Source organism: Phyllostomus hastatus, unplaced genomic scaffold (assembly GCF_019186645.2).
Source record: "Phyllostomus hastatus isolate PE091 unplaced genomic scaffold, TTU_PhHast_1.1 phas_contig_402, whole genome shotgun sequence".
In the NCBI taxonomy this organism is placed as follows: domain Eukaryota; kingdom Metazoa; phylum Chordata; class Mammalia; order Chiroptera; family Phyllostomidae; genus Phyllostomus; species Phyllostomus hastatus.
Genome location: NW_025333873.1, coordinates 4,039,667 through 4,067,656, shown reverse-complemented (window position 1 = coordinate 4,067,656; position 27,990 = coordinate 4,039,667). Strand labels below are relative to the sequence as shown.

Genomic DNA, 27,990 nt, shown 5'->3' with positions numbered 1-27,990 from the left:
CTCCACAGTGACACCCTCAAGGGGCAGACTCGGCAGGCACCAGAGCCCTGCTGAAGTAAGCCCTGCTCTGGGGGGCGGGCCCCTGCACAGCTGGTCCTTCCTCCACAGTGTTGGTGGTGAGGTCAGTTCTTGCAGTGGATCAGCCTGGCGGTAAACTCCTCCCGTTGACATGCCAACAGCAATGAAGGCTGTACTGCAGCAGGAGAGGGTACATAGCCCAGTGGGGGTGGGGACGCAATTGGAGTGACCAGCTTGGGTGATCAGGGAAGCTGTGCCACTGGACCCTACAAGGACCTGTGCAAGGACCTGCAATCTCGATCACTCTGTCCAGCAAAACTATCATTTAGAATCAAAGGCAGATAAAGTACTTCCCTGATGAGGTAAAGCTAAAGGAGTTCTTCATCACCAAACCAGTATTATATGAAATGTTAGAGGGTCTTCTTTAAGAAGAAGAAGAAAGAAAAAGATACAAAATATGAAAAACAAAATGGCAACAAATACATATGTTAATAAATGAATCTAAAAAAACAAATGAAGCAGAACAGCAACAGACTCATAAATACAAGAGGACATTTTGACAGTTGCCAGATGAGGGGAGGGTTGGGAGGATGGGGAAAAAAGTGGTGGGATTAAGACGTACAAATTGGTTGTTACAGAACAGTCATGGGGATGTAAAGTACAGCATAGGGAATATAGTCAATGATATTCTAATAACTATGGTGTTAGACAAGTACTAGGCATATTGGGATGATCACTTAGTAAGTTGTATAACATCTAATCACTGGTGTGTACACCTGAAACTAATATATGTTAAATGTAATTGAAAAAAAATATTTTAAAAAAAGTCACTTGGGAAGTGCTTTTAAAAATATCAGTGCCAAGGTTGTACCCCAGCACAACTAATACAGAATCTCTAGGGTGAGATTGGCATGTCAGCAGCTTTTTGCTTTTTGTTTGTTTTTCACTTCCTGTGTGATACGTGTTTGCAGCCAACTTCATGAACCAATGCCTACACCCTCGCCACTCAAAGTGCAGTCCTCAGATCAGCCACACCGGAGGCAACTGGGTGCTTGTTAGAAACACAGAATCTCGGCACACACACACGCACAGCCCTAGTGAATTAGACTCCACAGTTAAACTTGAGAAGGGCTGTTACATACTGTTCTTCCAAGGGCTTCCCGAGAGGCGCCAGCAAGAATACTCCCCACTCCTGTGCAGGGAAGTGACCCCTCCCTTCTCCATACGGATAAGAGCACATTTGCCCTACATTTGTGTTGGGCATTCATTGCAGACTTCTTTCCTTGTGGCTGTCTTCTGTTGACTCATCTACTCGCTGCATTGTACACTCTGGTGGGCGGGCCTCTGTCCTGTGTGCTCTGTGTCTGCACAGCACCCAGGGCGTGGCCGCCCCTGCTGCGGGAGCTGGGGACGCAGGGTAAGTGAGCCAGAGACTTTTTTTTCCTGCTTCCTTCTGTCCAGCACAGTCAGCAGGGATGGTGCTGGCCTCCTTGTTCCCACCCTCACTTGCATGCACTCACATTTGTATTCCAATTTTAAAGCAGCTTCGAATATAAGGAAAAGAACCTTAACATTCGAGTCCAAGGCTATTCCTATCAACTGTCTCCAGATACAGGATATATGGGTTGGGTCCTGTGGATCTCTGGTCCTGGGAGGTGGACTAGGAAGTCCTTGGAGACTCAGTCCAGTGTAAATACTCTATGGTTCCGGGGTTCCCCTCTGCTGGATTAACCAACACACAATACTCTGAACTCTTGCAGGTTGGCAGGGCTGGGTATGGAGAAACTGTAAATTAAACAGAGTCCTTGAGCCACCTTGTGACCATTCTTGGGAACTGCATGTCTTCAGTGTGTCACCTCACACTTCCTCCGAGCCCATCAGTCTGAGACCCATCATGAAGAATTTATGGGGACCAGCCTGCGAACCAAAAGGTCACCAGTTCAGTTCCTGATCAGCTGATCGATGTTTCTCTCCCTCTCTTTCTCCCTCCCTTCCCCCTCTCTAAAAATAAATAAATAAAATCTAAGAAAATGGGACACGGAAAACAGATAGAGCTAACTGCTGTGGGACAGAAGTTACAGCCTAGCTGTGTCAAGGGGGGAACACTGATAAAAACTGGGCAAATTCTCCCCGAGTCCCAAGAGCTCCAGGATTCAGAGACATCAGTTACCACAGGGAAGTTGGACATGTGGCAGGCGGTAGGTTAAAAACGGGGGTGGGTAGAGAGTCTGTATTAAATAAATAATGGGATCCCCCCTTTCCACCCCTTGCAGCTTGGAGTTGCCACCGCCCCTCCTAGATGTTTATTATGTGTAGAAACAGAATGGCACAGCCTCCAGGCTCAAGAACCCCAGACACGGGGGAAAGCGGAGATGAGGCACCGAAGGACCAAAAACGAGGGGTTCAGTCCACAGTGGCTTCTCAAGTGAGGCCCCCTCAGATTTGTTCCTTCCCCCTTCCCCAGGATTTTGGTACCCAGGTACCAAAGGTAGGAGATCAGGAAGGTCTTCTCTGGAAAACCTGGCCCAAGAGAAGAGACTCAACACGGGTGGTTGGAAGTTCAACTACGAGGCCAGCTCGCTGCAGATCATTCTGTGTTGAAGGTCTCCTGCCATCCAGGTGGAAGAACATGCCTGAAGTCTCCATTCTGCCTAAAGCACATGCACATATGACATCATCCTAACATATAGGAAAGTATAGAAAACAAAGATTCCCACACCTGACACCCAGATTTAACAGATATTTTCATTCAGACATTCAGTGCTTTGTGTTAACAGAAAAGAGAGAATAAAACAACAAAAAAAAGGAAATGAAAAAAATGCAGAAAACCAATGAAAGACCCCACACTAACTTGAATTAATGTTTTTGGATATGACATGACATGAAATCCATAAGGCAAGCATAGGATGCTACAGAAACAACGAATGAGGTGTAATCCACTAAAATAAAAGCTGTCAGTGGAAATAGAAAGTTCAAGAGAAGACACAAGCCAAGGAAATGTCCCTGGAAGGAAAACACAAACCAACAAAAAAGAGAGATGGGAATGAGGAGGAATTGATCAGAAATGTCAAGGGCCAATCCGAGGGCCAAATTCCCTCAATTAATTGGAGGTCCAGAAAAAGAAAATAGAGGAACGCAGAAGGAGGGTGACTGTCTGAGGGAGAGAACAAGAAAACACCCCCGAACTGAGGACTAGTCTCCAGACTGAAAGGGCCCAGTACATGCACACGTGCGTGCACACACGTGCACACGCATGCGCACACAGGAAAGCCATCATGGCTTTCAGAATGTCCTGGGTAAAAGATTAAAAAAATAAAAAAGCATCCACAGGGGAAAAAATAGATCACGTACAAAGAATCACGAGCCTGAACGGTATAAATTCCCTTAATCCGGAGACCTAGAAAACAATGGGGATTATCTTCAAAATTCTGAGTGAAAAGAATTTTCCATGTAGAATCCTGTTCTCACTCATATCACCTGTCAAACATGAAATGCGGTATTCAGATACGTACTTCCCCCTCGCTCCCCTGCTCGGGGATCCACTAGAGGACATACTCCAGCAAAATGAAAAAGTCCACGGGGAAGGAGGGAGACTGAGCCCCCGGGCTGGAGGGCTGGAGGGCTGGAGGGCTGGAGGGCTGGAGGGCTGGAGGGCTGGAGGGCTGTGCGGCCAGCCGGCTGGCCGGGAAGCAGCCCACCTGGGGAGGACCTGGAGGTCGTGGGCTCCAGGAAAACACGTGCAGGGGGTTGTGCTGCCGCAGGTTACGCAGCTGCGGGACCACGTGCACACAATGAGGAAAGCTTTCCCTCAGTCAGGGAGAAGGCTCTCCAAGGGCAGGGCGGGACCGGCCTTGTTGGCCCCGGCCCCTAGCCGACCTGCTCCTGGCACACAGTAGGTGCTAACCCAGTAAGTAACGTTAAATGAGCGAGTGAATGAACGACGGTGGGTCAAACTTCACGTCTGTGCTTGAAGTCCGGCAGTAAACCTAACCAGCGTCCTTCCCCCACTGCAGACACCTAGAAATACAAAAAAACATACATTTAAATACATAGTCAAATTCTAAGAAACCAAGAACCACCAAAGGGACAAAAAGGCCACTTAGACATCGTGTTTCAGGCTCTTGTTTACAGATGCCCAGAGATGCCGCCACGAGACACGCTCGTGGCCCCGCAGCTGAGAGGACCTGAGCTGGGCATCCAGGTGGCTCTCCTTCAGCCAGGCTGTTCCCCTTTTGCCTCGGGGCCTCTGCACTCACCCGAGAGCTGGCGCAGCGAGGCGCAGGCACTGCGAGAGAGTAAAACCTTCCCTCCCGGGCTCTGGCCAGTCCTCACGCTCGATGAGACACAGAAAGCAGGGTAAAAGCCCTTCGACTTCCCTTTTCAAACTGGCTGCAGTAATTGCAGAGGACGCTGTTACTCCCGGCCCATGTTTAGTGTTGACAAAAGCAAGTGGATAATTCGGAAAGAAAATGTTTTCTAGAGAGGTGGTTGCAAACCCCACTTAGAACGGGGGGGGGGGGGGAGGGGGGTGGCGGGGATCGCTCTCCGCCCCTCCCCCTCTCCACCTCTCGTAGCTGACACACACGAGTACAGAGCACAGGGGGCAAACACAAGGCCTGCGGCTCAGTCCGGCCCTCCACCTTGTTTTATCCTTGTTTTATCCATCTATAAATATGAATATGTTACATGTGCACATCTTTCTACCTGCAGCCTCATTTCTGTGTAGGTCTCTCCAGCCAAGCGGGGGCATGCGTTAAGAGCTCCAATGTGCTTTCCAAACTCACACTTTGAAGTCTAAAGGCCCTTTATCTCACAGCGTGCCTGTATCTGGATTGAGAGTTTTTAGGGAAATAATGTTAAGTGAGTTCATTTGGGTGGGTCCTAGTCCAATAAAAGCGGAGCCTTTTTACCAAATGCTCAGGTCACAGAGAAGCAGAGAGGAAACACCTGGGGACAAGAAGTTTAAACACACTCACCTGCAAGACAAGGAAAAGGTCCTCAGGTGAAAACAATCCAGCTCATAACCTGATCTCAAACCGTGAGCTTCCAGAACTGTAAGTGAAAAAGTATGTTGTTTACACCCACAACATCGCACTCCGTTTCGACAGCACAAGCAAACTAGTATTCCTTATCGGGGACAATAGAGATGTTTTTGGCAGAACTGCTGACATGGCAAATCAGCGGGCTGAAGTCACGGTCTGGTGCACAGGTGGCGTACACAAGGCCCGTGGGTGGAATTTGGCCCTCCACCTTGTTTTATCTGGCTCAGCACCTCGTTTCCACCGGGGGCAGCGTCGAGCTCTCGCTTAACTGTTACGGAGTAGTTACATTTATACAGTCCTAAAGTTATATTCGGCCCTTTGAAGTCAACCGCGAGACTGACGTGGCCCCGGTCACAGGGGAAATCCCTTTTAAGAGCATAGTGCTTCACGCAGGAGTAGGAGAAATGACCAACGTGAAACTTGCTGAAATATCGTGAATACCAAACATAAAAACACTCTCCCTTGGTTCCAGACCCCACAGCCCCCCACCTCCAGCTCCCACCCTTTTCTCTGTTCCCTTTCACAGCAAAACTCCCGGAAAGAGCCGTCTGGATACTCCCCTCCAATCCTTCTCCTGCTCTCCCTCTTCCATCCGTTAGAATCGGGGCTTCATCCCTGCCACGCACCAGGGGGGCTCTCACCAAGGTCACAGCCGCGGCGCCCAACCTGAGACGCTGGCTCACTTAGTCCCTCTCCTTCCTAAAACCCTCGTTCACCTGGCCCCCAGGCCGCTGCTCTCTGCCTGCCTCACTGGTCCTCCCCAGTCCGGCTGGTGTCTGCATCTTCTCCACCTCTCAGTGTTGCCGTGTCTCAGGACTCAGTTATGGGGCCACTTCATCTGCACCCAGGCCCCAGGGAACCTCCTCCAAGTTCATGTCTTTAGACGCCCTGTGTGTCCCGATGACTCCCCAACTGGTTTACTGTCCTAAAACAAAGTCCCCACCAAAGGCTTCCCACAGCCTCCCCATCTCAGAAGGGGGCAGTGCCATCCTTCCCAGTGCTCTGACCACCCTCAGATCTCGCCCACGCCTCACGTCCAGCTCATCAGCACATCCCATGGGTTGTACGTTCCACGGTGCCCACAGCCCGCCACATCTCACTGCCAGCCACGTCTCACCTGGCCCATCTGCCATCCAAGTGAGTGACAACCCGAGAGCCCAAACAGGTCTGCTTCCTCCCTCGCCCACGGGCTCTTCTCCACACGGCAGACGGCGTGACCCCAAAAACATGTGGGTCACCGCGAGATTCTTCCGGAAATACCTCAGAGGCTCCCTGTCTCACTTGGAATAACATCTGAAGTCCTCAACGTGTCCCCCCTTCCCGTTCTGACCTCTGACAGGCCCTGCCCTGCCTCAGATCTTGGAGGGCGCGAACACTCCGCCCCGTGAATATTGTCCGAGCTCGGTCTGTTTCTCAGACTAGAAATGCAGACGTTTCTAATGTTAACCAAGTCCAACTTACCAATCTCTTTCATGGGTTGTCCTTTTGGGGTGGTTTCTAAAAAGTCATCGGCCAACCCAGTTCACTTAGATTTTCTCTTATGTTGTCTTCTACAAGTTCTATAATTGTGTGTTTTATGTTTAGATCTAGGGTCCATTTAGGATGAATTCTGTGAGGGGTGTAAGGTCTGCGTCTAGATTTTTTTATGTGAATGTCCTGTTACTATTCCAGCGCCATTTGTTGAAAGGCTGTTTTTCTTTCATCATTAAATCATCTTTGCTCCTTTATCAAAGATCAGCTGATTACCTGAAACGAATAAAATTATATTGAGTTTAAACTGTAATTGAAAAATAAAATTTAAAAAAGATCAGCTGTTACATTTGTGTGTTTTTTTTCTGGGTTCTCTATTTTCTTCCATTGATCTTTCGTTCCATTGCTCTTGGGTTACGGGACAATCCCTCTCAGCAAACAAAGGGAAATCTGTTAGATCCTCAGTTCATTCTCAATGATTTACACAAATGATGTTGAACAATTTTCACAGTTTTGCTTCATCATGTGCTGCCCCTTGGGTCCAGATGACACCAAGTCCATCTGAAATGTTTATTTAGGCAAATGTCGTTCTGAATGGTATGAAAGAGAAGTAGCACAAACGTCTCTCTTATGGGAAACAGTTTGAATGAAGTCATTTTTGAAGGATTCTGAAAGTTGTCAGGTTATGAAAATAAACAGCACCATTTAAGTGCAAGAGATGAAAAGGATAATGAAGCTTCGGTTTAAAACATGTCTTAGTGATTGCGAAGCTTAATTAGAAGAGAATTTACAGAATTAAAAATATGAAATAATTAAAAGAATAAAACATGTTGATCCTTGGGGAGGGTCAAGAAAGAGCTTCTCCTCCGAGGTGCCCTGAAAGCAGGAGAGCCCTGTGGCATGGGGGGAAGGGGCCACTGTAAGACACCGAGGAGTCAGCTCCTGTGAGCCCTACCCCTCTCCTGGTCCAAGTGACCCATGGCTCTGGGGGAGCCCTCTCAGCTGGGACCTACAGCAGACGGCCCCGCCGGGGCCCCTTCTTCTTTCTTAAAAACAACAACAACAATGATCAGTGGACTGAGTGCCGGACTGCAAACCAAAGAGTCACCAGTTTGAGTCCCAGTCAGGGCATATGCCTGGGTTGCAGGGCAGGGGCCCAATAGAGGGCTCTTGAGGGGCAACCACACATAAATGTTTCTCTCCCTCTTTTTCTCCCTCCCTTCCCCTCTCTCTAAAAATAGATAAATAAAATCTTTAAAAAATAAATAAAAATAGATAAGACTTGTTACCAATAAAATCATTCCAAGAGAGTAAAAAAAAGGAAGAAACTAAGATGTGACTTTTTTAAAAAAAAGACTTTATTCATTTTTAGAGAGAGGAAATGAGGGAGAAGGAGATGGAGAGAAACATCAGTGTGTGATTGTCTCTGGCACATCCCCTACTGGGGACCTGGCCTGCAACCCAGGTGTGTGCCCTGGCTGGGAATCGAACTGGAGACTTTTTGGTTTTCAGGCCAGCGCTCAATCCACTGAGCCACACCAGCCAGGGCTTATTACTTTTTTCTTAAGTTTGAAATACTGCTGAGAGTCAAGTGTTTTATTTGTTTTAGATAAACATGCGTTATTCACTTGAAAATAAAGCAGCATATCCATTAAAAAATACCCAACTTGTAAGAGGCATGGTTTGATTTTCTGTGTTCAGCACTTTTGACCATAATTCTAGCTTCCTGAAATAAATATTTCATGAGTTACTTATTTTTAGAATGGCGCATTTCAGGAATAATCTCTAGGTGAGGATTGGATCTCAAGTTCTCTTTATTCCTGTAACATTCTCTCTTTTTTTTTTAAAGATTTTTATTTATTTATTTATTTATTGTTAGAGAGGGAAGGGAGGGAGATAGAGAGAGAGAAACATCGATGTGCGGTTGCTGGGGGTCATGGCCTGCAACCCAGGCATGTACCCTGACTAGAAATCGAACCTGTGACACTTTGGTTCACAGCCCGCGCTCAATCCACTGAGCTATGCCAGCCAGGAACATTCTCCTTTTTATCATAAAATATAAACATGCAAAAAAATCCCCTAAATAGGGTCCTTTCTGTATTTCCTTGCATAATAAACTGCATTAGGTAAATTACAGGAGTCAATCAAATTATAGTTATTTCCTACTTTGCAGCATTTTAAGACATTTTATAATTCTCACCACAGAAATAAGAAAGAAAACCTCCGATGAACTGTTTTTCATTGTAGAGAACTGAGGAAAAAGAAACCCCACACACGTGACTGACTTTGATGAGGGCTGAACATCAACAAATTGAACTGGTTTAAAAAAATTCCTCATCTGAAGACAGGCTTATTGATTTTAAAGAGAAGGGAAGGGAAGGAGAGAGAGAGGGAGAGAAACATTGATTGGTTGTCTCTCCCACATGCCCGAACCAGAAACCTAGGCAGGTGCCCTGCCCTGCAATCAACCAGCAACCTTTCGCTTTGCAGGACTAGGAGTCATGTTAGGGCTGTGTATCTCTTTAAGGACGTTGTCTTGTGGGGTTAAGAAACTATATGTAGAGGTACTACGCACAGCACTAAACACAATACACCAGAGAGGGAAGAAATGGATCTGTGTTACACGTTTTCTACATTCAATACGAAGCAGTACAACATTAACTCTATATAGACTGTGAACATTTAAGAATGAATAATGTAATTCCTATAGTAGCTCCCCCCAAAGGGGGAAAGAAGTATTTCACTGAAAAGCCAATAGAAAAATAAAATAGATTTTTTTTTAAAAAAAGAAAAGATCCAAGGAAGACACAGGTGGCCCACAGATATATGAAAAGATGCTCAACATCACTAGTTATAAGGAAAAGGCCAGTCGAAACCACAATGATACCACCTCACACGTGTTAGAATGGCCATTATCAGTAAGACAAGAGATAGCAAGCACATGGCAGGGAGGGAGGATGCAGAGAAAAGGGGGCCTCGCACGCTGCTGGTGGGAATGCAGACGGGTGCAGCCACTGTGGAAAACAGTGCGGAGGTTCCTCAGAACACTAAGAATACTCTGGCTGGTGTGGCTCAGTTGGTTGGAGCATCATTCTATAACAGAAAGGTTGCAAGTTCAATTCTCGGTCAGGGCACATACCTAGGTTGCAGGTTCAATGCTTGGTCTGGTTGTATGCGATCCCTGGTCCAGGAGTGTACGGGAGGCAGCCAATCGACGTTTCTCTCTCACATCGACGTTTCTCTCTCTCCTTTCCTCTCTCTCTAAAAAAGTAATGAAAAAGTGTCTTCAAGTGAGGATTAAAAAAGGTTAAAAAAATTAAGGAATAGGTTCCTCCTGAAAGTAGCCAAAGGTGACCTCTGAAAATGGTTTGCTTTTCCTTGACCCAGAAAACCCTACGAAAATCATGCAGATCAAGAGGTTCAAATCTTCGTGCTCACTTTAAGAACGCATGTGAAACTGGCCAGGCCATCAAGCGTATACACATCTGAAAAGTCAACAAGTATCTGAAGGATGTCACTTCACAGGAGCAACGTGTGCCGCTCTGCCATTACAGCAATGGGGCTGGCAGGTGCACTCAGAGCAAATGGGGAGGGGGCTGGACACAGGGTCGGTGACCCAAAAAGGATGCAGAATTTTTGCCACACGTGCTTGAAAATGCAGGGAGTAATGCTGAACTTAACGCTTTGGCTGTAGCCTCTGTGGTCATCCAGCACATCCAGGTGAACAAAGTTCAAAGTGCCTAAGATGAAGAACAGAACTTAGAACAGAACTTACAGAGCTTATGGGCAGACCAACCCATGCATGGGCCCTCCCTGCCACATGGAGATGGTCCTTCCTGAGGAGGAGCAGATTGTCCCTAAACCGGGAGAGGAGGTTGCACAGGTGTGTACGGTATCCCAGAAGGGCCCGGCTGGTGTGGCTCAGTGGACTGAGTGCCGGCCTGTGAACTGAATGGTTGCATGTTCGATTCCCAGTCAGGGCACAGGCCTGGGTTGCCGGCCAGGTTCCCAGTTGGGGGAGTGTGAGATCGCTGATCGCTGGATCTCTCACACATCCGTGTTTCTCTCCCGCTCTTCCCCTCTCTTAGAATAAATAAATAAAATCTCTTTTTAAAAAGAGATATCTCAGAAGAAACTGAAGAAACAAAAACGTATGGCCTGGGAATAAATTCAGCATAAAATAAATATTGATAAAAGTAAAAAAAAATAAGAATAGAGTTAATGTATGGCCCAGAAACCCCTCTTCTGAGTATCTACCTGAAAAATTTGAAAACATTTGTTCATAAAGATATATGTATCCCTATGTTCATTGTAGCCTTATTCACAATAGCCAAGACATGGAAACGAACTGTCCTTCAACAGCTGATTGGATAAAGAAGATATGTCACATATATTCAGTGAAACACTCCTCAGCCATAAAAGGATGAAATGCTGCTATTTGTGACAATTTGGATGGACCTTGAGAGTATGGTGCTAAGTGAAATAAGACAGAAGAGACAAGAACCATATGGTTTCATTCATATTTGGGCTATAAAATAAGAAGCAACAAATGAACAAACAAAACAAGCAACTAACTCAGTGATATGGACAACGCATGCTGGTGGTCACCAGGAGGGGTGGGGACCCGTGAGGACGGCAGAGGGCGTCACATACGTGGTGACAAGGTGGTGGGAGGAGACTAGTCTGGGTGGTGAGCACACAGCGGGGTATGCAGATGACATATTATAAAGTTGCACACCTGAAATTTATGTAATGTTATTAACCAGTGTTACACCAAGGCATTCAATAAAGAAAAAATGCTAAAACTTGACACAAGGTACTAGACAGAAGAACCAGAGAACAACAGCAACAAAAGAGAGATGAACAGAAAACAATAAAATAGCAGGTACAGAAAGGAGCTTCTCAACCTGAAGGAGCTCATCCATAAAAACCCTACATGTACTTAACGGTGAAAGACCGAAGACGTTCCTTCTAAGATCGGGAACAAGGCGGGGACGTCGCTGTCACCTCTCCGAGTCCACGCAGGCCTGGGGGTCCGTGCCAGCGTGGCGGTTAGGCACAAAGTGAAAATCGTCCGGATTGGAGAGGATCGAGTAAAATTGTTCTTTATGCTCTCAAGGAATCTACAAAAACAGCCGTGAAAACGAACCCTTCACTCTCAGAAGTGTCCCAGTGTGGTCGCCCTGCTCAAGGGAGAGACTTCAGGGAAAAGAGAGTGACTTTAGGTCCGACCCCTTTTCATTCACCGGCTTCTTTCCACCTTCTCCTCCTCCCGCGTCAGACCCTCCATTCCCTTCTAGACGCTTTCCTTTTCTCCTCTTCTACCCGCGTCCCTAGGGCACCTACCTCCCCTCCCATCGACCCAGGCGAGCGTCGGCCTCCCGCCCAGCCGGGTTACCCCAGGTCACACCTCTGGGGCGGAAGGCCGGGAAAGCCTGCCCGCAGCTGCTCCCCGCCCCCGCGGCGGTGCTCCGGCCCAGCCCCGGTTTGGAGTTAGCGCTGGCCGGGAGGGACCTGCCTTCGGATCATGGCTCTGCTTCGTTCTAGCGGCGTGACCTTGGAGCAAAGCATTTCCACTCTTGGAGTCTCCGATTCCTTCCTTTGCAAAAGGCGGAGATGGCACGGTGATCGGAACTGTCTCTTTGGGCTGAGAAGTTGTGTTCATCTTACCTGGCGCCACTTCCCTCCGGGCTCAGGCCTTAGGCGCGGTGGCCGGGGGAGGGATGTCAGTCTTCTGGGAAAAGGGGACTTTGCGTGCGTGTGTCGGGGAGTCTCCCTAGGCTACTGAGGCGGGGACTAGTCCGCGGAGCCCTTGCAGCTTCTCGATCGCCACGGAGCCGTCGCTGCGGGCTCGTCCCGCCACAGGCCTGCACCGGCCCGCATCGCCTGCAGAGGCGCCGCAGGCACGTCCGGGGGAAGGCGGTGCTGAGGCCAGGTGGCCAGGCCCGGGCCACCGCAGCCCCTGGGAAGGGCTCCTCGAGAGGAGCCCCGGAGCCCAAGACCAGAAGGGTTGGAAGGAGGAGGTGAGTAGAGCAGAAAAGGGAGAGCAAATTAAGAGAAGGGACCATCGGAGAGGGGACGCCACCCGGGTGGCCCCTGCACCCCACTTTCCTCACTTACCGAGTGGGAGCCGGGGGCTCACAGGACTGGGGAAGACCGGTACCGGGGCGCTGGAGACTTGGAACGCGCTCTGCGGTGGGGGCCGAGGTGGCGGCGACGACCAGGGGAGGCAGGAGGACGTGCAGCCAAAACCAGATTCAAGTCCCCGCGGCCACTTGCCGCGGGAGCCTCAGTCTGCCGGTCCGTAAGTGGGTTTCATGCGGCGGCCTCGCCGGGCTGCGCGAAGCCGGAGGTGATAAATGTCCCAGGGGCAGCGACCGCTGCTGGGGTTGCAGCGGCCGAATTCAGGGCAGGAGCCGTGGGAAGCGGAGCAGGATCGGGCGCGGGTGCGCGGCGCCCCCCGGAGGCCGCGGCTCCGCGAAGGAGGGCAGGCGCCGCTCGCGGCCCGGCGGGGCGAGGCAGACCCCGGCCCCGACCCGCTCGGCTGGGCGGGGGAGGCCGACCCCCCCACCCCGCCCCCGCAGAGGCCGCCTGGCGTCTCGGTTTTCTCTCCAGGCTCCCGCCTCGGATTCTCGGTCCCCGGCTGTCACCTGGACGCCCGCGGAGAGGGGCGGGCGGCCGAGGCCGGCGGAGAGGCGGGACTTGGCGGCGGCGGCGGCGGGCCGGGGGGTGGGGCGAGGGGCGGGGGCCGGCGCCCCGCGGGGAGTCCGGCCACGTGACGCCCGCTGCCCGGCCGGGCCGCCAGGCGGGGAGCGCCGCGGCGGCCCCAGGAGGTGGCGGCGGGCGCGGGAGCCCGGGCCGCGCGGGACTGGCCGTCGGGGGCCCGGGACGGCGGCCCCGGAGGCGCCCATGCCATGGACAAGCTGGCGGCCGGCCTGGCCGGCCTGCGCTGGAGCGTGGTCGCCTTCCCGCTGGACCTCATCGTCAGCCGCTGCCGCCTGCCGACGCTCGCCTGCCTCGGGCCAGGTACCGGGGCTGCTGAGAAGGGCGGCCGGGGTCCGCAGGGGAGCCTGGAACTCTCCGGGCAGGTGCCGGCGGGGCCCCCGCGCGCCCCCGCTCTGCACGCGCGCTGCGCAGCTCCTGGCGCGTCTCCGCGGGAGACCAGGGGCCCACCAACCGAGGGTCTGCCTCGTCCGGCGCCCCGCGGACGGCTCTGGGGCAGAAACCAGGACACGGCCTGGGACGGGCCTGCGACGCAGTGTGCCGGCCCGGCTGGAACCCGGAGCAGGGCCGAGCCACCGCGCCCGCCCCGTCGGTGCGCCCCTTCCCTCGCCGCCCTCACACCCCCGTCTGGGCCGCGCCCCCTCCGTCCCTTTGTCTCCCACCTCTCACCGCAATCCTCCCGCACCCCTGAGGCCCGTCTTCCCACCGCCGCCGCCCCCCAGCCCCTCTCGGCCGTTCTCGGGACCCTTCTCACGTCCTCCTTGCGCGTCCCCGGAGCACCTCTGGGCCGGGGCGAGCAGGCCACCTGGAGGAGAGGCCCTGCTGAGCGAGTCCTCCCTCCGGGCGTGTCCTGGAGCCCCCAGCCCTCCCCCCACATCTTGCCCCACTTCTCCTTGGGGCGCGAGGGCCTGGGCTGCCCTGAGGATGGACCCTGGCCTGGGGGCCGCAGAGGGGACGCCTGGAGGCTACACGGAGCGAGGGGACAGTTTGCGGGGGGGGGGGGGTGGCTGCTTGGCTGGGGGAGGGGCAGGACCCGGGGCTGGCAGCCAGTCCGGGGGTTTTGTGTGTGAGAAGAATAGGGGTTTGGCCCGCGTTGGCACACTCGCTTCCCTGAATGCTAATGGGGCCCAGGCCACAGTCTCCTCTCCTCTCCGCGGGGGCGGCAGCCCCTCCTCCGACCCGCGGCGGCCCGGAGTGGGCACAGGGAGCAGCAGCGACCGTACCCGGGCCGTCGGACAGGGGTGCCCCGCAGACCGACGTCTTGTTCTCAGGACCATCAGCATGTGACCCCGAGACGGTGCTTGTCGGCAGCAAGGATGTGTACGTCCGCGCGTGAAAGGGATTTGCCGGCCCCTTCCCACACGTTCTCCTTGGTATCCCTCTCTCTCCTGGGGAGGGTCCTTTCTGAGCTCCTCAGTGTGGCCGGGCCTCCTCTGGGCTCCCTTGATACTCCTGGCACCCTGACTCGCTCCGACTGTGCGCACCTGATATAAGTGGTTAGTGTGTCGTCTTCGCACTGGGCTGCAGGCTCCATGAGCGGGGCATCCTGCGAACAAAGATTGTGGTGGGGCTGACCCCCTGAATGAATGAATGAATGAATGAGCAAACGAGCAACTGGTGGGATGGCCCAGCTGTCTGTGACAGTGGTGTCTGTGGCTGTTGTCATTGTGAGTGTAAATACGTGATCGAAAGTGTGTCTTGAAGGTCCCTGTGTGCCTTATGCATTTAGAAGGGGCCTCTTAGTGGGACCATAGGATCGAGTTGGGCCACTGGAGTGACAAGCCCCTGTCACTGTGGGCCAGGTGGCTGTGCTGGCTCAACTGTTACTACGACCTGTGGCTGTGGGTGTGCAGAAGGGTGGGCTGGGGCTTAGGAGAGCTTTAAGAGGAGGCTGCAGAGTAGCAGAGCTTCCGCTGCCCCAGAAGGCAGGCCCAGATCCCCCCAAAACACACACGGTGGGAACGCCAGGTCTCCCCACAGTCCTGAGCACATCCCCCACGCCCCCTTCATGGGGCACCTAGCCATGAAAGCAACCAATTCCCATTGGGTGGGGTGGCAGATGTTTGGTAAGTTGTGTCTGAGGGGGCTGGGAAGGAGGCATTCCCCACCCCCACCCTGCCCACCAGCTGCAGCCAGGAGACAGCTCCACCAGCTTCCTGGAAGCCGGGCCAGCCCCTCCTGCTCCCCTGGAAACCGTTGCTGGGGTTGGAGCCTCCAGGGGCCCAGGGCCCCCTCAGCACCTCTGCCCCTTCCCCCAGAACCAGCCCCCCCTCCCCACCTCTAAATCCACCCCCTTCTCCAGCAGTCACCGCTGCGTTCCAGACACTGAGAGCATGAGGGGCTGACAGAGGGAGGGCCAAGAAAGAGCTTCTCCTCCGAGGTCCCCTGAAAGCAGGAGAGCCCTGTGGCATGGGGGAAAGGGGCCGCCGTAAGACACCGAGGAGTCAGCTCCTGTGAGCCCTGCCCCTCTCCTGGTCCAAGTGACTCATGGCTCCTAGGGGAGCCCTCTCAGCTGGGACCTACAGCAGACGGCCCCACTGGGGCTCTCTCCAGTCCTCTGGCCAGACCCTCCTGCCTGGCCTGGCCACTGGCTTGGGGGCGGTGCTGAGGCCCACCTGAGTGTCTGCTGCCCAGTAACGTCTCCCATTCTCACCCCCCCCTCAGCTAGTCTGTGCTCTCCTCTGCGAGCCTGGCCACCCTCCGCTCAGTGCCTCACGCTTGGCCTGTATTCTTTGTTCGCATCTTTTTCCACTTCCCTACGGGCGGGCGTAAGGGGTCCTGGAGGCTGGGGGCCGGCCTCGTCTGCTGGGAGGCCCTGGCCCCAGCACGGGGCCTGGGACAGCAGGCAGACTAGTCAGATGATGAATGAAGAACAGCGGCTGGGTTGGTTGCTAGGGCCCCGTCAGGAGCCTGAGCCCTGCGAGAGGGGCTTGACTCTGCCCTGAGGCCACAGCTGGCAGTCCGCCTGTCCCTAGAGCATTGCCGACCTGGACAGGGATCACAGGATGGGGGGGCTGCCCCTGGGGAGGGTCTTGGTGAGAAGGTGAGCAGGTCATCCTGCCTATTCTCTCTGCCCCTCCTAATGTTTTCTCTTTTCCCTTCCTTCCTCTCCCCACCTTCTTTCCCTTCCCAGGGGAGTATGCCGAGGGCGTCAGTGAGCGAGACATCCTGCTCATTCACTCCTGCCGCCAGTGGACCACGGTGACAGCCCACACCCTGGAGGAAGGCCACTACGTCATCGGGCCCAAGATTGACATCCCCCTGCAGTACCCAGGTGTGCCAGCCGGGGACAGATGGTGCAGAGCTGGTGGGGGCAGTAGGCCGGAGGGCAGGGGGGAGGGAAGGCGTGGGGGAAGCTGTGGGCTGAGGGAGGACAGGGCTGGCAGGGGTGGGGTTAGGGGTAGGGTTGGAGTTAGGGTTGGGGTTAGGGGTAGGGTTGGGGTCAGGGTTGGGGTTAGGGTTAAGGTTAGGGCGCAGTGGTTTTCACACTCCTGTGTGCAGCCCCCCAGTTTCTGGTTGCAAAGCTTTGATTCACATTCTATTTTAAAGTAGATTTTAAACTGATTTTAAAAAAGATACCCACAGTCTTGCACTGCTACAAATCCAACCCGAAGCTGCCTCATTAACCCCTTGTTGTATGACCCTCAAGGAGGACACCTCCCGCCCCTGGCGGCGTGGTGCCGTGCGACCCAAACCCCTCAGGACCAAGAGGTGCCCGGGCCGGTCATTGGGCTGCGCGTGTCAGCTCTCATCTTCTGTTATGACCATATTCGCCTTTTATGGAGTTTATTGGGGTGGCGTGGTGGCATGGGTTAACGCTTTAATCTGGTTCCCCCAATTTTAGTGTTAACCTCATTGTTTTCATTGATTGGCTTTATAACTGAGTGTTAAACTTTTAGACTTTTAACTAAGATCACGCGCGTGAACTCCCACTTTGGCCTGGGTGACACATGGTGTACGATTTTGTTTGAAGAAAGGATTACGCCGCTAAAAAAAGAAAGTCCAGCCCTCCCACTGAACTCACAAGGAAACAGGCCCCAGGAGCGTCAGCAGCTTGCTCAGTGCTGTGTGTTAACCCCCCGCCCTCCCCCCGCCCCCCACCAAGGTCGGCCCCTGTGTGCCTGGAAGGCTCAAGGTCCCTTCCTCGCAGGCACCGCTGTTCCCCCTCTGGTCCTGCCTGGGTCTCCCGGAGCCGGCAGGTCGGGACTGAGCTGTCACAAGCTTCTGCCCTTTACATGGAAGAGGTTGGGGTGCCCTCTCAGGTGTCTTTCTGACCTGGGACTGGGCTCTGTGCTGGGCCTGAAGTCCTCGAGAGGGCCTGCCGGAGCTAGGAACTCCCAGCCTGGGAGAGGTCCCACCCTCCCAGGTCGTCTTCTTGGGATGGAAAAAGCAAAGATAGTCCTCATTGACTGAAATGTGACTTAAGGGACTGTGCCATTTTAGTTTATCTGGGAAACCAAGGCACGGAGCCTTCTAAGTTGCCGAGTCCGGGGGGGGGGGGGGGCTCCTAGCACTTGTTCCCCGAGTGCGCGCGTACGGCGGCGCTGTCGTGGGGTGACAGCTGGCTGCAGGGATGCTGCCGCCCACTCCGTCTTTCCGGTGGACTGGTCGGCCCGGATGGGGGAGGGGAGGTCGAGGCCCCCTAGGAGGGGGAGGGGCCGGGCGGCTGGTGGGTTAACGAGGAAGCTGAGTGCACAGCTTGGAACTGGTTCCTCTTAATGAATTAATAATTGTGTGGGTGGGCAGGGGCGGCCGGCTTCGGACCTCGGAGAGAGCGGCCACGAAGCTGGGGAAGGGGAGGAGGGTGGAGAGGCCGGGTCTTCAGCCCGCCCACTGCCCAGGGGATGGGGACACCCTGCTCCTCTGAGACAGCCCCGCACCCGCCCTGCCGGGCCAGGCTGCTTCCGCAGCGTCGGCCGAGGCCCGTCGGAGCCCGGGCAGACGCACCCTGGGAGCTAAGTAGCATGCTTCCATTTTACAGATGGGAGAACGCAAGCCCAGCGAGATCCAGTAATTTGCTCAAGGTCATACAGCTGGTTGGAGGCAGAGATGGCATGCAGCCTGGCCTGGCCTGACCCCACACTCCGTGCATATGCCCCCCATTCTCTACGGAGCGTCTGCCGTGGGTCATGGGCCAGGTGCTGGGCGGAGGGGTGGCAGGCGAGACCCTTTCCGGCTGCATGGGATCCTGAGGCCAGCACAGCTGTGTTCTGGGACAGAAGGACAGAGGATGGGCCGGCTCGGGTTGGGCAGGTCCCTAGAGTCGCAGGGACCTCGGGTCTCACGCAGGGGGAGGCAGGAGAGGAAGCTGCCCCTGGCGGGGGCTGCAGGGGGAGGAAAAGGCTTCCAGGGGCCGGAGCATCACTCCCGGGAGGTCTCCCTTCCTTCCTCTGGGCAGTAATGACCGGTGCTGGGCCCCAGGCTGCAGCGGAGGGGGTGGTGCTGGCTACCATGGTTACATCGATCTTTCCTGCCACATCCTCTCCTGGCTCCAGCCCTGGTTTGGCTCCTGCGCTCCCCACAGGGGGGCAGCGGGCATTTCTCCCTACTTGGCTGTTTGTGGTTGGGGGGGTTGTGTGCGAATACGGGGGAGGAGGTCGGGTGGGGGCGGGGCACTACTCGCTGTTGGGTGGCAGAAGAGCCTCATTCCTGCCCCCTGACCCCAGATCCGGGCTCCTTGCCCGGTCCTCTCCCTAGTTTATCCCTCCGCCCGCCAGAGCTGTGGCACCTTCGGGCCTCTTCCCACCGGGGTCTCAGGGTGGTGAGAGCAGGAGCCGGGGCCTCTCCTCCCATCTCTGTGCTGGGCATTTCCCCTTCTTTTTCTTTACTTCCCGTCTCTTGCTGCTCCCAGATGTCCATGCCGCAGGCCCTGCCCTCAGCCGCTCACACCCTGCACTGGGGGGAAGGCTGGGTCTCAGTCTAGGTTCCTCTCTGGGTTTGGGGGCTCCAGGAACCCTGACACCATGTGCAAAATGGCATGTGTCCATGCTAGGAGTACACTGGGCATTTTTCTGGGAAGAGAGCCCCCAAAGGGTTAAGACCCTCTCTTCATCTTCTCTGAGCCACACTCCCTGCCTCTTGCGGGTGGGTGATCTTCAGTCTGTGCTTCCAGCCAGGCTGCCCCAGCCCCTGCCCCACAGCCTGTTTCTTCTGGGCTCCACAGCCTTCACAGCCTTGCTGGCTCCGTTTCCAACCAGGCTGGTAGCGAGAGTCCCTTCCTTCCCACCGGCCCCTCATGAGTCACCCCAGGCTGATGAACCTCCCTCCGTGGGCTTCTTGGCACAGCCCAAGGGGCTGTCCACCTCCCCCCTGTCATCGCTCTCCTGAAGTCCTACCCTCCGGGCGCTCCCCACTAGGGGCAGGCCGTCTGCTCTTGTGATTCCGTTTTTTGCTCATTCTCTTCCTCTCGGACTGGTGTTTTGTGAAACTCTTTTCATTCCTAAGGTCCTTTCAAACTGCCAGGCAGCTTTCCTCCAGTCCGGTGGTCCTCTAGCTCTTTTGTCACGAGTCTTTTTTAGCACTTGTCACATCCTGCCATCACTGGGCGCCCCCGGTCACATCCACTGTATCTGGAAGTCCTGGGGAGCTGGCTGTATGTTACGCAGATCTGCGGCCTTGGTCGGGCTAGCCCGTGGTCTGGCACAGGGCGGGCATTCGGGCGGACGCTCCCTAAACGTCTGCGGAGTGAGCAGATGAATGTACCGTGACCGACGCAACCACCAGAGGGCCACAGAAGCTGAAGAGTCACCTAGTCTTGTCTCAGCCTGTTGTCCCCTCACCTGTGCGAGACCCTTCCTCCCGTGTCAGGCCTGAGACGAAGCCATCTGTCCAGATGTCAGAGTGGGGCACAGCCTGTCCCTGTGCTCGTGTGGCGGGCGCGTAGAGTGTGTGTGTGGCCAGTGGGGTGAGACAGTGACTCAGGGGTGTCAGCCTTGTGGATTATCGCCATTCTTTAAAGTCCGAGTCTGCTGGAGGCGTCTGCCGAGCCAGCCAAATCACACAGCCCCAGGCTGCGGGTGGGAAGGCCTCATCTGCAGGAGGCGTTGCTGGGTTCAGGTGAGAGGCCTCTGGGACAGTTGAGCTGGGTGTTGGACGAGGGCGGATTCTGGCAACAGTGGCTCTCCCTGGGCCTCCAAGGCCTGGGGCTGGGCCCCGGTCTGCCCAGTGTATCGGTGTGCATCTGCAACCCAAGGCAAATGCACAGCATGCCAGGTCCAGGTGGGGCCCGATGCCATCTGTCCCAACCTCCTCAGATGAGGACATGGAAGTCCAGAGAGGGGAAGGGACTTTTCTAGAGTCATAGCAAGTCAGAGTGGGGCTGGGAGCAAGCTAGGAGCCAGCACCCCCAATGCCACAGGGATGCTTGGTCCGAGGCCAGCTCTGCGTCCAAGTATTTGGGCTCCAGTTTGCACTTGGGGCATCTCTGGGAAGACAGTCGCCAGCCTCATCGCACACCCACAGCTCTGCACGGGGACAGAGCTGTGCTCTCGTTGTTGGGGACTTGTGCTCACCTCCTGCTGAGGCTTGAGCCAACTATCCAGCTTCTTCCACCCCGTGCTGGTGCAAACCTGCCCTTCCGCCCTCCTGAGTTCCAGAGGGGCTGGCTGAGGTGAGGGGAGCAGCAAGTAGGGGCCACGAGGCCTCTTGGGGTGCAGGCCAGGATCCCAGCAAGCAGGCTCACCCTAGCAGCCTGCATTTCCTCCCGTGCAGGGAAGTTCAAGCTCCTGGAACAGGCCCGGGATGTGCGGGAGCCAGTGAGGTACTTCAGCAGCGTGGAGGAGGTGGCCAGCGTCTTCCCCGACCGCATCTTTGTGATGGAAGCCATCACCTTCAGTGTCAAGGTCAGTCTTTCTGGCACCAAGCACGGTGTCCTCAGGCTGCCCCTTCCCTTCAGAGCAACTCTGACCCTGGCTGGAGGGTTACCTTAGGGGCCAGGAGGTACCAGGGATCCCATTGTGACTTCTGACAGCCCCTTGAGGGCCTCTGGCAAAATCAGGCCATGACAGAGGAGCCGGGTGTTACGGCCCAGTGGGCCGAAGAACTTCCTGCGAAGGTGATGAAGCAGGAGGAAGAGTGCAGAGGGTCCTGCCCTGACTTAGAGACCTGCAGGGAAGCCTGTCCTCAGTATCCACCGGTAGGGGCGATGGGTGCAGACTGTCCTCCACTGTGTACCGTAGCTCTTTACAGACCCTGTTCTTATCCAGCAATTCACTGCTCAGTTGCCTTGTTGAGTGGATGGAGTATTATTATCATCCAGATTATAAAGATAAGGATAAAGGTTGTCATTTATTATTTTTGAAGTATGTTGCTGTACATGTAGCCTAGTTAGCCCTTAGAGCAACTCTTCCAAGTGTTACTAGATCATTAAGGCCCCAGAGGTGACTCACTGAAGGCTGCACAGCCACTATGTGGCCTCTCCAGGATGGAACGTGGGTCCCCGACCCCGCCCGTCCCCCTCACGCCCCCTAGTCAAGTGCTCTAGATCGGGTCCCAGCTTTGGGAGGACCCCGAGGCTCCCCTCCTGGGTCCTGGAGGTTCTCACAGGGCTGGCTTTCCCTGGGGCCCTGGCTCAGGCCTCGCCATTTCTGGGATCCCCAGGTGGTGTCGGGAGAGTTCAGCGAGGACAGCGAGGTGTACAACTTCACGCTGCACGCGGGCGATGAGCTCACTCTCATGGGCCAGGCAGAGATCCTGTGCGCCAAGACCACCAAGGAGCGCTCGCGCTTCACCACCCTGCTGCGCAAGCTGGGCCGGGCCGGGGCCCTGGCCGGAGTGGGCGGGCCAGGGGGCTCAGGGGCCGCGGGAGGGGGCGCCCGGCCCATCAAAGGCAAGATGCCGTGCCTCATCTGCATGAACCACCGCACCAACGAGAGCCTGAGCCTGCCCTTCCAGTGCCAGGGCCGCTTCAGCACACGCAGCCCGCTGGAGCTGCAGATGCAGGAGGGCGAGCACACGGTGCGCGCCATCATCGAGCGCGTGCGGCTCCCGGTGAACGTGCTGGTGCCCAGCCGGCCGCCGCGCAACCCCTACGACCTGCACCCGGTGCGGGAGGGCCACTGCTACAAGCTGGTCAGCATCATCTCCAAGACCGTGGTGCTGGGGCTGGCGCTGCGCCGCGAGGGCCCGGCGCCCCTGCACTTCCTGCTGCTCACCGACACGCCGCGCTTTGCGCTGCCGCAGGGCCTGCTGGCCGGGGACCCGCGCGTGGAGCGCCTGGTGCGCGACAGCGCCTCCTACTGCCGCGAGCGCTTCGACCCCGACGAGTACTCCACCGCCGTGCGCGAGGCGCCCGCGGAGCTGGCCGACGACTGCGCCAGCCCGCGCCGCGCGCGCCTCTGCCTGCCCGCGCCCCAGCGCGCCCCCGCGCCCGCCCGCGCCCCCAGCCCGCCCGGCGACAGCGACCAAGAGTATGTGAGCCCCGACTGGGCTGGCGCGCCAGAGCCCGCAGCCTCGCCCGCCGAGATCCCTTACGAGGAGCTGTGGGCACATCAGGCGGCTGAGGGCCTTGCTGAGGGCCGGACCCGGCCGCCCCCGGGGCCCGACCTCATCTCCTTCGGGGCCCCGGGGCCGCCACGCCTGGAGCCCGAGACGCAGCCGCCTCCCGTGCCTCCCAAATCCGAGGCGGTGAGTGGACGTGGTTGAGGGCTGAAGGGTGCAGGGCAAGGCGCTGAGCTCTGTCCTCCAGGGAGGGACCCGCCAGGACGCCCCGTTTGGGCTCGAAAAGGGAATTTTCCTGGGCGCCCAACCCATGGAGTGTGTGACAGAGGGTGGCCGATATGTAGGGGAAAGGGTCACAAGAGCACGTGTAGTTCGGGTTACCAGGGACGGTGGCGTGGGAGTTGTGGGACGGGAATGCGAGTAGATCCCGAGCCACAGAAAAGTGGCGATGAGTCCAGAACAGCGATACCCAGAAGGTTCCGCAGAACAGCCTTGGAAGTTGCCTGGGGAGAAGAAGGGTCTATGGGGAACCAAGTTGAATAAACGAGTGTGGGACCTCCGCCCTCCGCTCCGCTTCCCTTCGGAGTTACAGAGCACCTGCACGTCAGGGCTCTGAGAATCCCGCACTGAGGACGCCTGTTCGTCTGTGTTCAGTGTGGTTTCCCAGCCGCCCCTGTCCGCAGAATGTGGACGGCGTCCACGGACACCCCAGGGCGTCCACTTTGAGTATCTGACCTGTAAGGAAGGGATCCAGATGGCAGCTACTGTAGTTCCGCCCCCTCATGCATTTTTCCTCTTCTTTCCTTTTTTTTAATGACTGTTTTTGAACCCACTTTTCTATATTCTTTTACATTCATGAAGGATTTCCAAGGCAGTAGGAGACTGTGTTGTGGGCCCCTGATGGGCGAGGCAGGCTGGAGGGAGGAGAAGGGGTGGAGGGGAGGGTGGCGGGGTGGGGAGGTGGGGTGGAAGGTAAGGCAGCCTCTTTGCAAAGTGGGGCCAAGTGTCAGTCTCCCAAGTGCTGGGAAGGGGTAGATGAGGAGTGTCAGCCGCCTGGGGACAGGCTCTTGGAGCCACGGCTCTTGGTTCGCAGGTGAAGGAGGAGTGCCGCCTGCTCAATGCCCCGCCTGTGCCTCCCCGGGGTGGCAGTGGCGGCGGCCGGCTCTCGGGCAGCCCCCCAGTGCCCCCGCGCTTCCCCAAGCTACAGCCGGTCCATTCGCCCAGCTCCAGCCTCTCCTACTACTCCTCTGGCCTCCAGGATGGGTGAGCCCCTTCCTTCTCCTGGTCCTGGGTCCTCCCATGGTGGCTGGAGTCAGGGGAGGGCAGGGAGGGAGTCAGTGCTGAGGAAGAGGAAGACTTCGACCTGGGGGTCCAGGGGTGCAAGTCCCTGGGCAGTACCGAGAGGGAGGGCAGTGGGGTTTGGGGGCCCAAGGCCCAGCGACTTCCTCTCCACTGTCCTGCATCAGCTTGCTTCTTTCCTGAACGCGAGGACCGGACGGGAACGCTGCTCTGTGTCCTTCCAGACTGGAACTCGGCCACAGGATGATGTGTTCCTTACTGTCTAAATTTTTTGTGCAATTCAGTTTCATTTCCTTTTTCCTGGGGCTGGGGATGCCTGAAGAAAGAAGCGAGCAACCCCAGAGGGTCTCGGGCCTGAGGGCTGGGGTACGGCCCATGTTGCAGGGAGCAGGGCGGTAGCCTCTGTGAGCTGGCAGAGCGGTGGTTTGCAGTGTCACGTGTGACCCCGGCACATTGCCCCCTGCTCTGTTCTACCCCTCCATGTGTGTCTGTCTCTCTGCCCACAGGACGGGTTCCCGCAGTGGCAGCGGCTCCCCGTCGCCAGATGCCTACTCCCTCTATTGCTACCCATGCACCTGGGGAGACTGCAAAGTGGGCGAGTCCTCCAGCCGCCCACCCTCGGGGCCCCCCCCCTCCACCACACAGCCCAGCCAGGCCTCGCGGGCCCTTGCAGAGCCCCTGAGCAGTCGAACTGCTTCCCTCCTGGGGGCCGACACCCCCATCAAGACCTACCACGGCTGCCCGCCGCTCTTCAAGCCCTCTCAGCCCCAGAAACGCTTTGCTCCATTTGGAGCTCTCAACCCCTTTTCCGGGCCTGCCTACCCCTCAGGCCCTTCAGCGGCCCCCTCTTCTGGGCCCACAACCGCTTCAGGGGCTGTGGCTACCTCCAGCCCTGCGTATTCCCCAGGCCCAGGGTCTCCAGGCCAGGCCTATTCAGCTGCTTCCACCTCCTCGGGCCCCACCTCCTCTTCCTCTTCCTCTGAGTGGCAGGAACCAGCCCTGGAGCCCTTTGATCCCTTTGAGCTGGGGCAGGGTGGTTCTCCGGAGCCTGAGGTGCTGCGCTGCCAGGAGCCCAGAGCTGTGGGGGTACCTGGATCCGGACCCCGCCTCTCACCGCTTGGACCCCCCAAGGTTTCAGAGCCTGAAAGTTTAGTGCTGCGGCAGGCATCTGCGTCACTGTCACCAGTGGCCGTGAAGGGGCCCAAGGCAGGTGGAGCACGACTCCTCCTCAACCAAGGGCGCCTGGAAGGGCCTCCCGCCAGTCCCCGGGACGGGGCCACGGGCTGGGGAGGCCGGGATCCTTCCTGGCAGCCCCCGGCTGACCTGTCTGCGCTCTCCCTGGAGGAGGTCTCCCGCAGCCTGCGTTTCATCGGGCTCTCGGAGGACGTGGTGAGCTTCTTCGCCCGAGAACGCATTGACGGCAGCATCTTTGTGCAGCTCAGTGAGGACATCTTGGCAGACGACTTCCACCTCACCAAGCTTCAGGTCAAGAAGATCATGCAGTTCATCAAAGGCTGGCGGCCCAAGATCTGACCTTCCCAGCTTGGAGCTGCACAACCAGAACGCTGGCAGAGAAGCCCTGGGGCCAGCTGGGGGACTGCAGGGGGGAACCCCGGGGGCGGGTCCTGCCTGCGGGGAGGATCTTTGCCGAGACTGAGGATGCTAGGTAGCTAGCTATCTGTGAGCCCAGGGGAGACACCCTTGGAAATGGGGTCCTCTGGGGCCACACCCCTGCATGGGGATGGCCTGCCTTTGCATGTGCAGAGTAGGTGGGGAGAGGGCGGGAGGCCCCGGGGTGCACCTGGACCTGGTCAGGCATTTGCTGCGATTCCCACGGTGGGGTCGAAAGGTGGCCTCTGTGGGACCTCACACTCTCCCACGCCCTGCTGCAGGGCTTCACAGACGTCACGCACTTCTCGTTTGTAGGTTCAGGTTAGAGACAAGGGAAGCTGGCCCGTAATTTAAGCACAAACTCCCAAGTGCCCTCTCTCCCCTGAGCTCCGGGGGCTTCTGGCCTAAGCTGCCCCAGGGTCGGGGTGCCAATTTTGGGACCTCTGCCATGCCTTTCCCCTCCCCCTCTGCTCTACCATGGGGAGGTCCCTGGCCCTGAGCACAAGTGTATCCAGGACAAGCCCATACCACCGCAGCTTGAGGCTCCGCCCCTGGGTTCTGGCTTGTGGGTGATGACTTTGAAGGAGCGCAGCTCTGCGTTTGAGGTACTTATCTAGTGCGGGGGGGGCAGATGCTCCACTCATGTCCTGGGTTCTCCCTTGAACTCAATGCAGCAGGCCCCCCACTCCGTCCTGCCAGGTCAGGCCAGTCTGCCAAGACCCTGACTCCGTGGAAGAGCAGGTGGATTTGAGCCCGCTGCTCCTTGATCCTGGAGGCAAGTGGTTTTCAACCACTCCCACTTGCCCCTGTCTCCTGCCCCCACCCCTCGACTGCTCAAACACCTGGTGTCCTTCCCTGGTTTCCTGTCACTGGTGCACAGGGGGGACGGGTGGGAGAGAGAAAGCACAGTGGCTTGGAGAAACCTGCCTTTTCTCCCCTGGAGCTCAGGCCCCCTGCACCCGCTCATGTGTGTCAGGGAAGGTCTTGGTGCCCTAGGTCTCCAGTGTGGTCATCTGCTTGGCACCCAGAGCGGGTTGGCTACTGTGTACAACTCCCCACCCCCCTGCCCATCCATCCCTGCCTCACCTGCCTGGGACCACACCAATCCTCACGCTCACTAGTGCCAGGCCGCAGAGGTACCAGCCTTCTCTTCTGCCTTACCTAGCCAACCTAAGTATTTATTTCCTCTTTCTGTCTCAAGTGTAGCAAAGCCTTACTGGTGCTGGTGCCCCGGGCAGGCTGCCTCAACTCTGAGGGAAAGGGGGTCGGGAAATAGAGCACAGAAGCCGATGTGGAGACTTCTGGTTTCCTTGCCCGGCACCGAATGAACCCTCCGGGGCTGGTGAAATAAATGCTAGACCGCTAAGGGATAGTGCAGGCGGGGCTCTGGGTGTCGGCTGCTTTCTTCCTTTGGATGGAGGAGCAACGGATATGGGACGCTGGGATGTGTGTGCGCACGTCCCCAGCCAGGGCCCAAGTTCAACTCCCTGTGCTGGCTGAACGCCTGCCTTGGGCTCTCAGACCCCCACATTTAGAAGCCTGTGAATGGCCGTGGTGCCGGGGATTAGTTCTCTCTCTTCTGTCGGTCATCTGAAAACCCCAGCTCAGAGATGACTTGGTCTCAGAGCCTGGCTTCCTAGCCGCCAAGCATCGGTGTTCGGTACAGCCAGGGTTAAAGGACCTTGCCTGCCAGTGCCAACAGCAGAACGGGGCCGGGCAGTATCTGAAGTGCCTGCAACCGGCACAGAGGCCGGACGGAAGTCCAGAAGGCGCAGTGATGGGACTTCATTCGATTCTGCACTCACTCAGCGCGGATCCTTCCGCCAGACGGAGTTAAGAGCCCGGATGCTGCTAACTCAGACTGGCTCTGCTTCTGCCGGAACACGTTTAGCGAAACTGCATGCCGGGGGGCAGGGGCGGGGCAGTGGAGGGTCTAGCAGAGTGGCGTGGCAGCGGGCTGACTCGGCAGCCCTCGTGGGCTCCCCCGTGCTGCCTCGGATCACTGCAGGCCGTCTCCACGCTCAAGGGCAGCCGAGATGTGCAGGATGCACTGACCAGGGAAACGCGCTCTCCTCTGGTTAAGCTGGGTAAAACTGTGTGACAAGGAGGCGCCGTGCTGGGAGAGAAGTCTGCTTTCCGTCCTGGTCCTCCACACCTATCGCCCCGCTGCTGCTCCGGTTAGCCAGGGCCGCGTCCCCGCTGTGCGCAGAAGCCCAGCCATAGCAGTTAAATACAGTCAGGGCTAAAAGGCTTAAGCCTCATAAAGCACCACCTTTGATCATCACAGTCTCTCTCTTCAGGTGCTGCTTAGAACTCTCAACACTTCTTATCCCACACACACAGGGGTTTGTTCTAGCTCAGTCCTTGAAGGAGGGGTTTAAACCAGAAG

At 56.5% G+C, this 27,990-nt stretch overlaps 1 protein-coding gene and 1 long non-coding RNA gene across 9 annotated transcripts; one reads left to right on the top strand and one right to left on the bottom strand.

Moving 5' to 3' along the window:
• Positions 1-500: 500 nt before the first annotated feature.
• LOC123822438 lies at positions 501-13,196 on the bottom strand. 4 transcript variants are annotated; one of them, XR_006786343.1, is made up of 6 exons: positions 12,651-13,196; positions 9,670-9,791; positions 6,522-6,806; positions 4,995-5,070; positions 4,723-4,845; positions 501-4,035 (listed from the first exon to the last, which is right to left on the bottom strand). It is a non-coding gene; the product is annotated as an uncharacterized LOC123822438 (long non-coding RNA). The 4 variants fall into 4 exon arrangements; XR_006786342.1 differs by lacking the exon at positions 4,723-4,845 and having other exon boundaries at positions 501-1,935; positions 2,502-4,035; XR_006786344.1 differs by lacking the exon at positions 4,723-4,845 and having other exon boundaries at positions 501-1,935; positions 3,531-4,035.
• Positions 12,248-27,990, top strand: GAREM2 (GRB2 associated regulator of MAPK1 subtype 2). Of its 5 annotated transcripts, none has more exons than XM_045844354.1 (7): positions 13,325-13,556; positions 14,420-14,573; positions 16,387-16,527; positions 20,964-21,094; positions 21,852-22,877; positions 23,785-23,954; positions 24,497-27,929. In XM_045844354.1, exons 1-7 carry the CDS (start codon positions 13,440-13,442, stop codon positions 25,521-25,523), a joined length of 2,766 nt encoding a protein of 921 aa, XP_045700310.1. In that variant the 5' UTR covers positions 13,325-13,439; the 3' UTR covers positions 25,524-27,929. The 5 variants fall into 5 exon arrangements, with proteins under 5 accessions (XP_045700314.1, XP_045700310.1, XP_045700309.1 ...); XM_045844353.1 differs by having other exon boundaries at positions 20,943-21,094; XM_045844358.1 differs by lacking the exons at positions 13,325-13,556; positions 14,420-14,573 and adding an exon at positions 12,248-12,553 and having other exon boundaries at positions 24,497-27,990.

Excerpts from the sequence above, each read along its gene's own strand:
- GAREM2 (XM_045844353.1), top strand. The coding sequence starts at position 13,440 with ATGCCATGGACAAGCTGGCGGCCGGCCTGGCCGGCCTGCGCTGGAGCG. Across the intron at positions 16,528-20,942 it reads CATCCCCCTGCAGTACCCAG|CCTGCATTTCCTCCCGTGCA; the intron begins GTGTGCCAGCCG and ends TCACCCTAGCAG. Across the intron at positions 21,095-21,851 it reads CCATCACCTTCAGTGTCAAG|GTGGTGTCGGGAGAGTTCAG; the intron begins GTCAGTCTTTCT and ends TGGGATCCCCAG.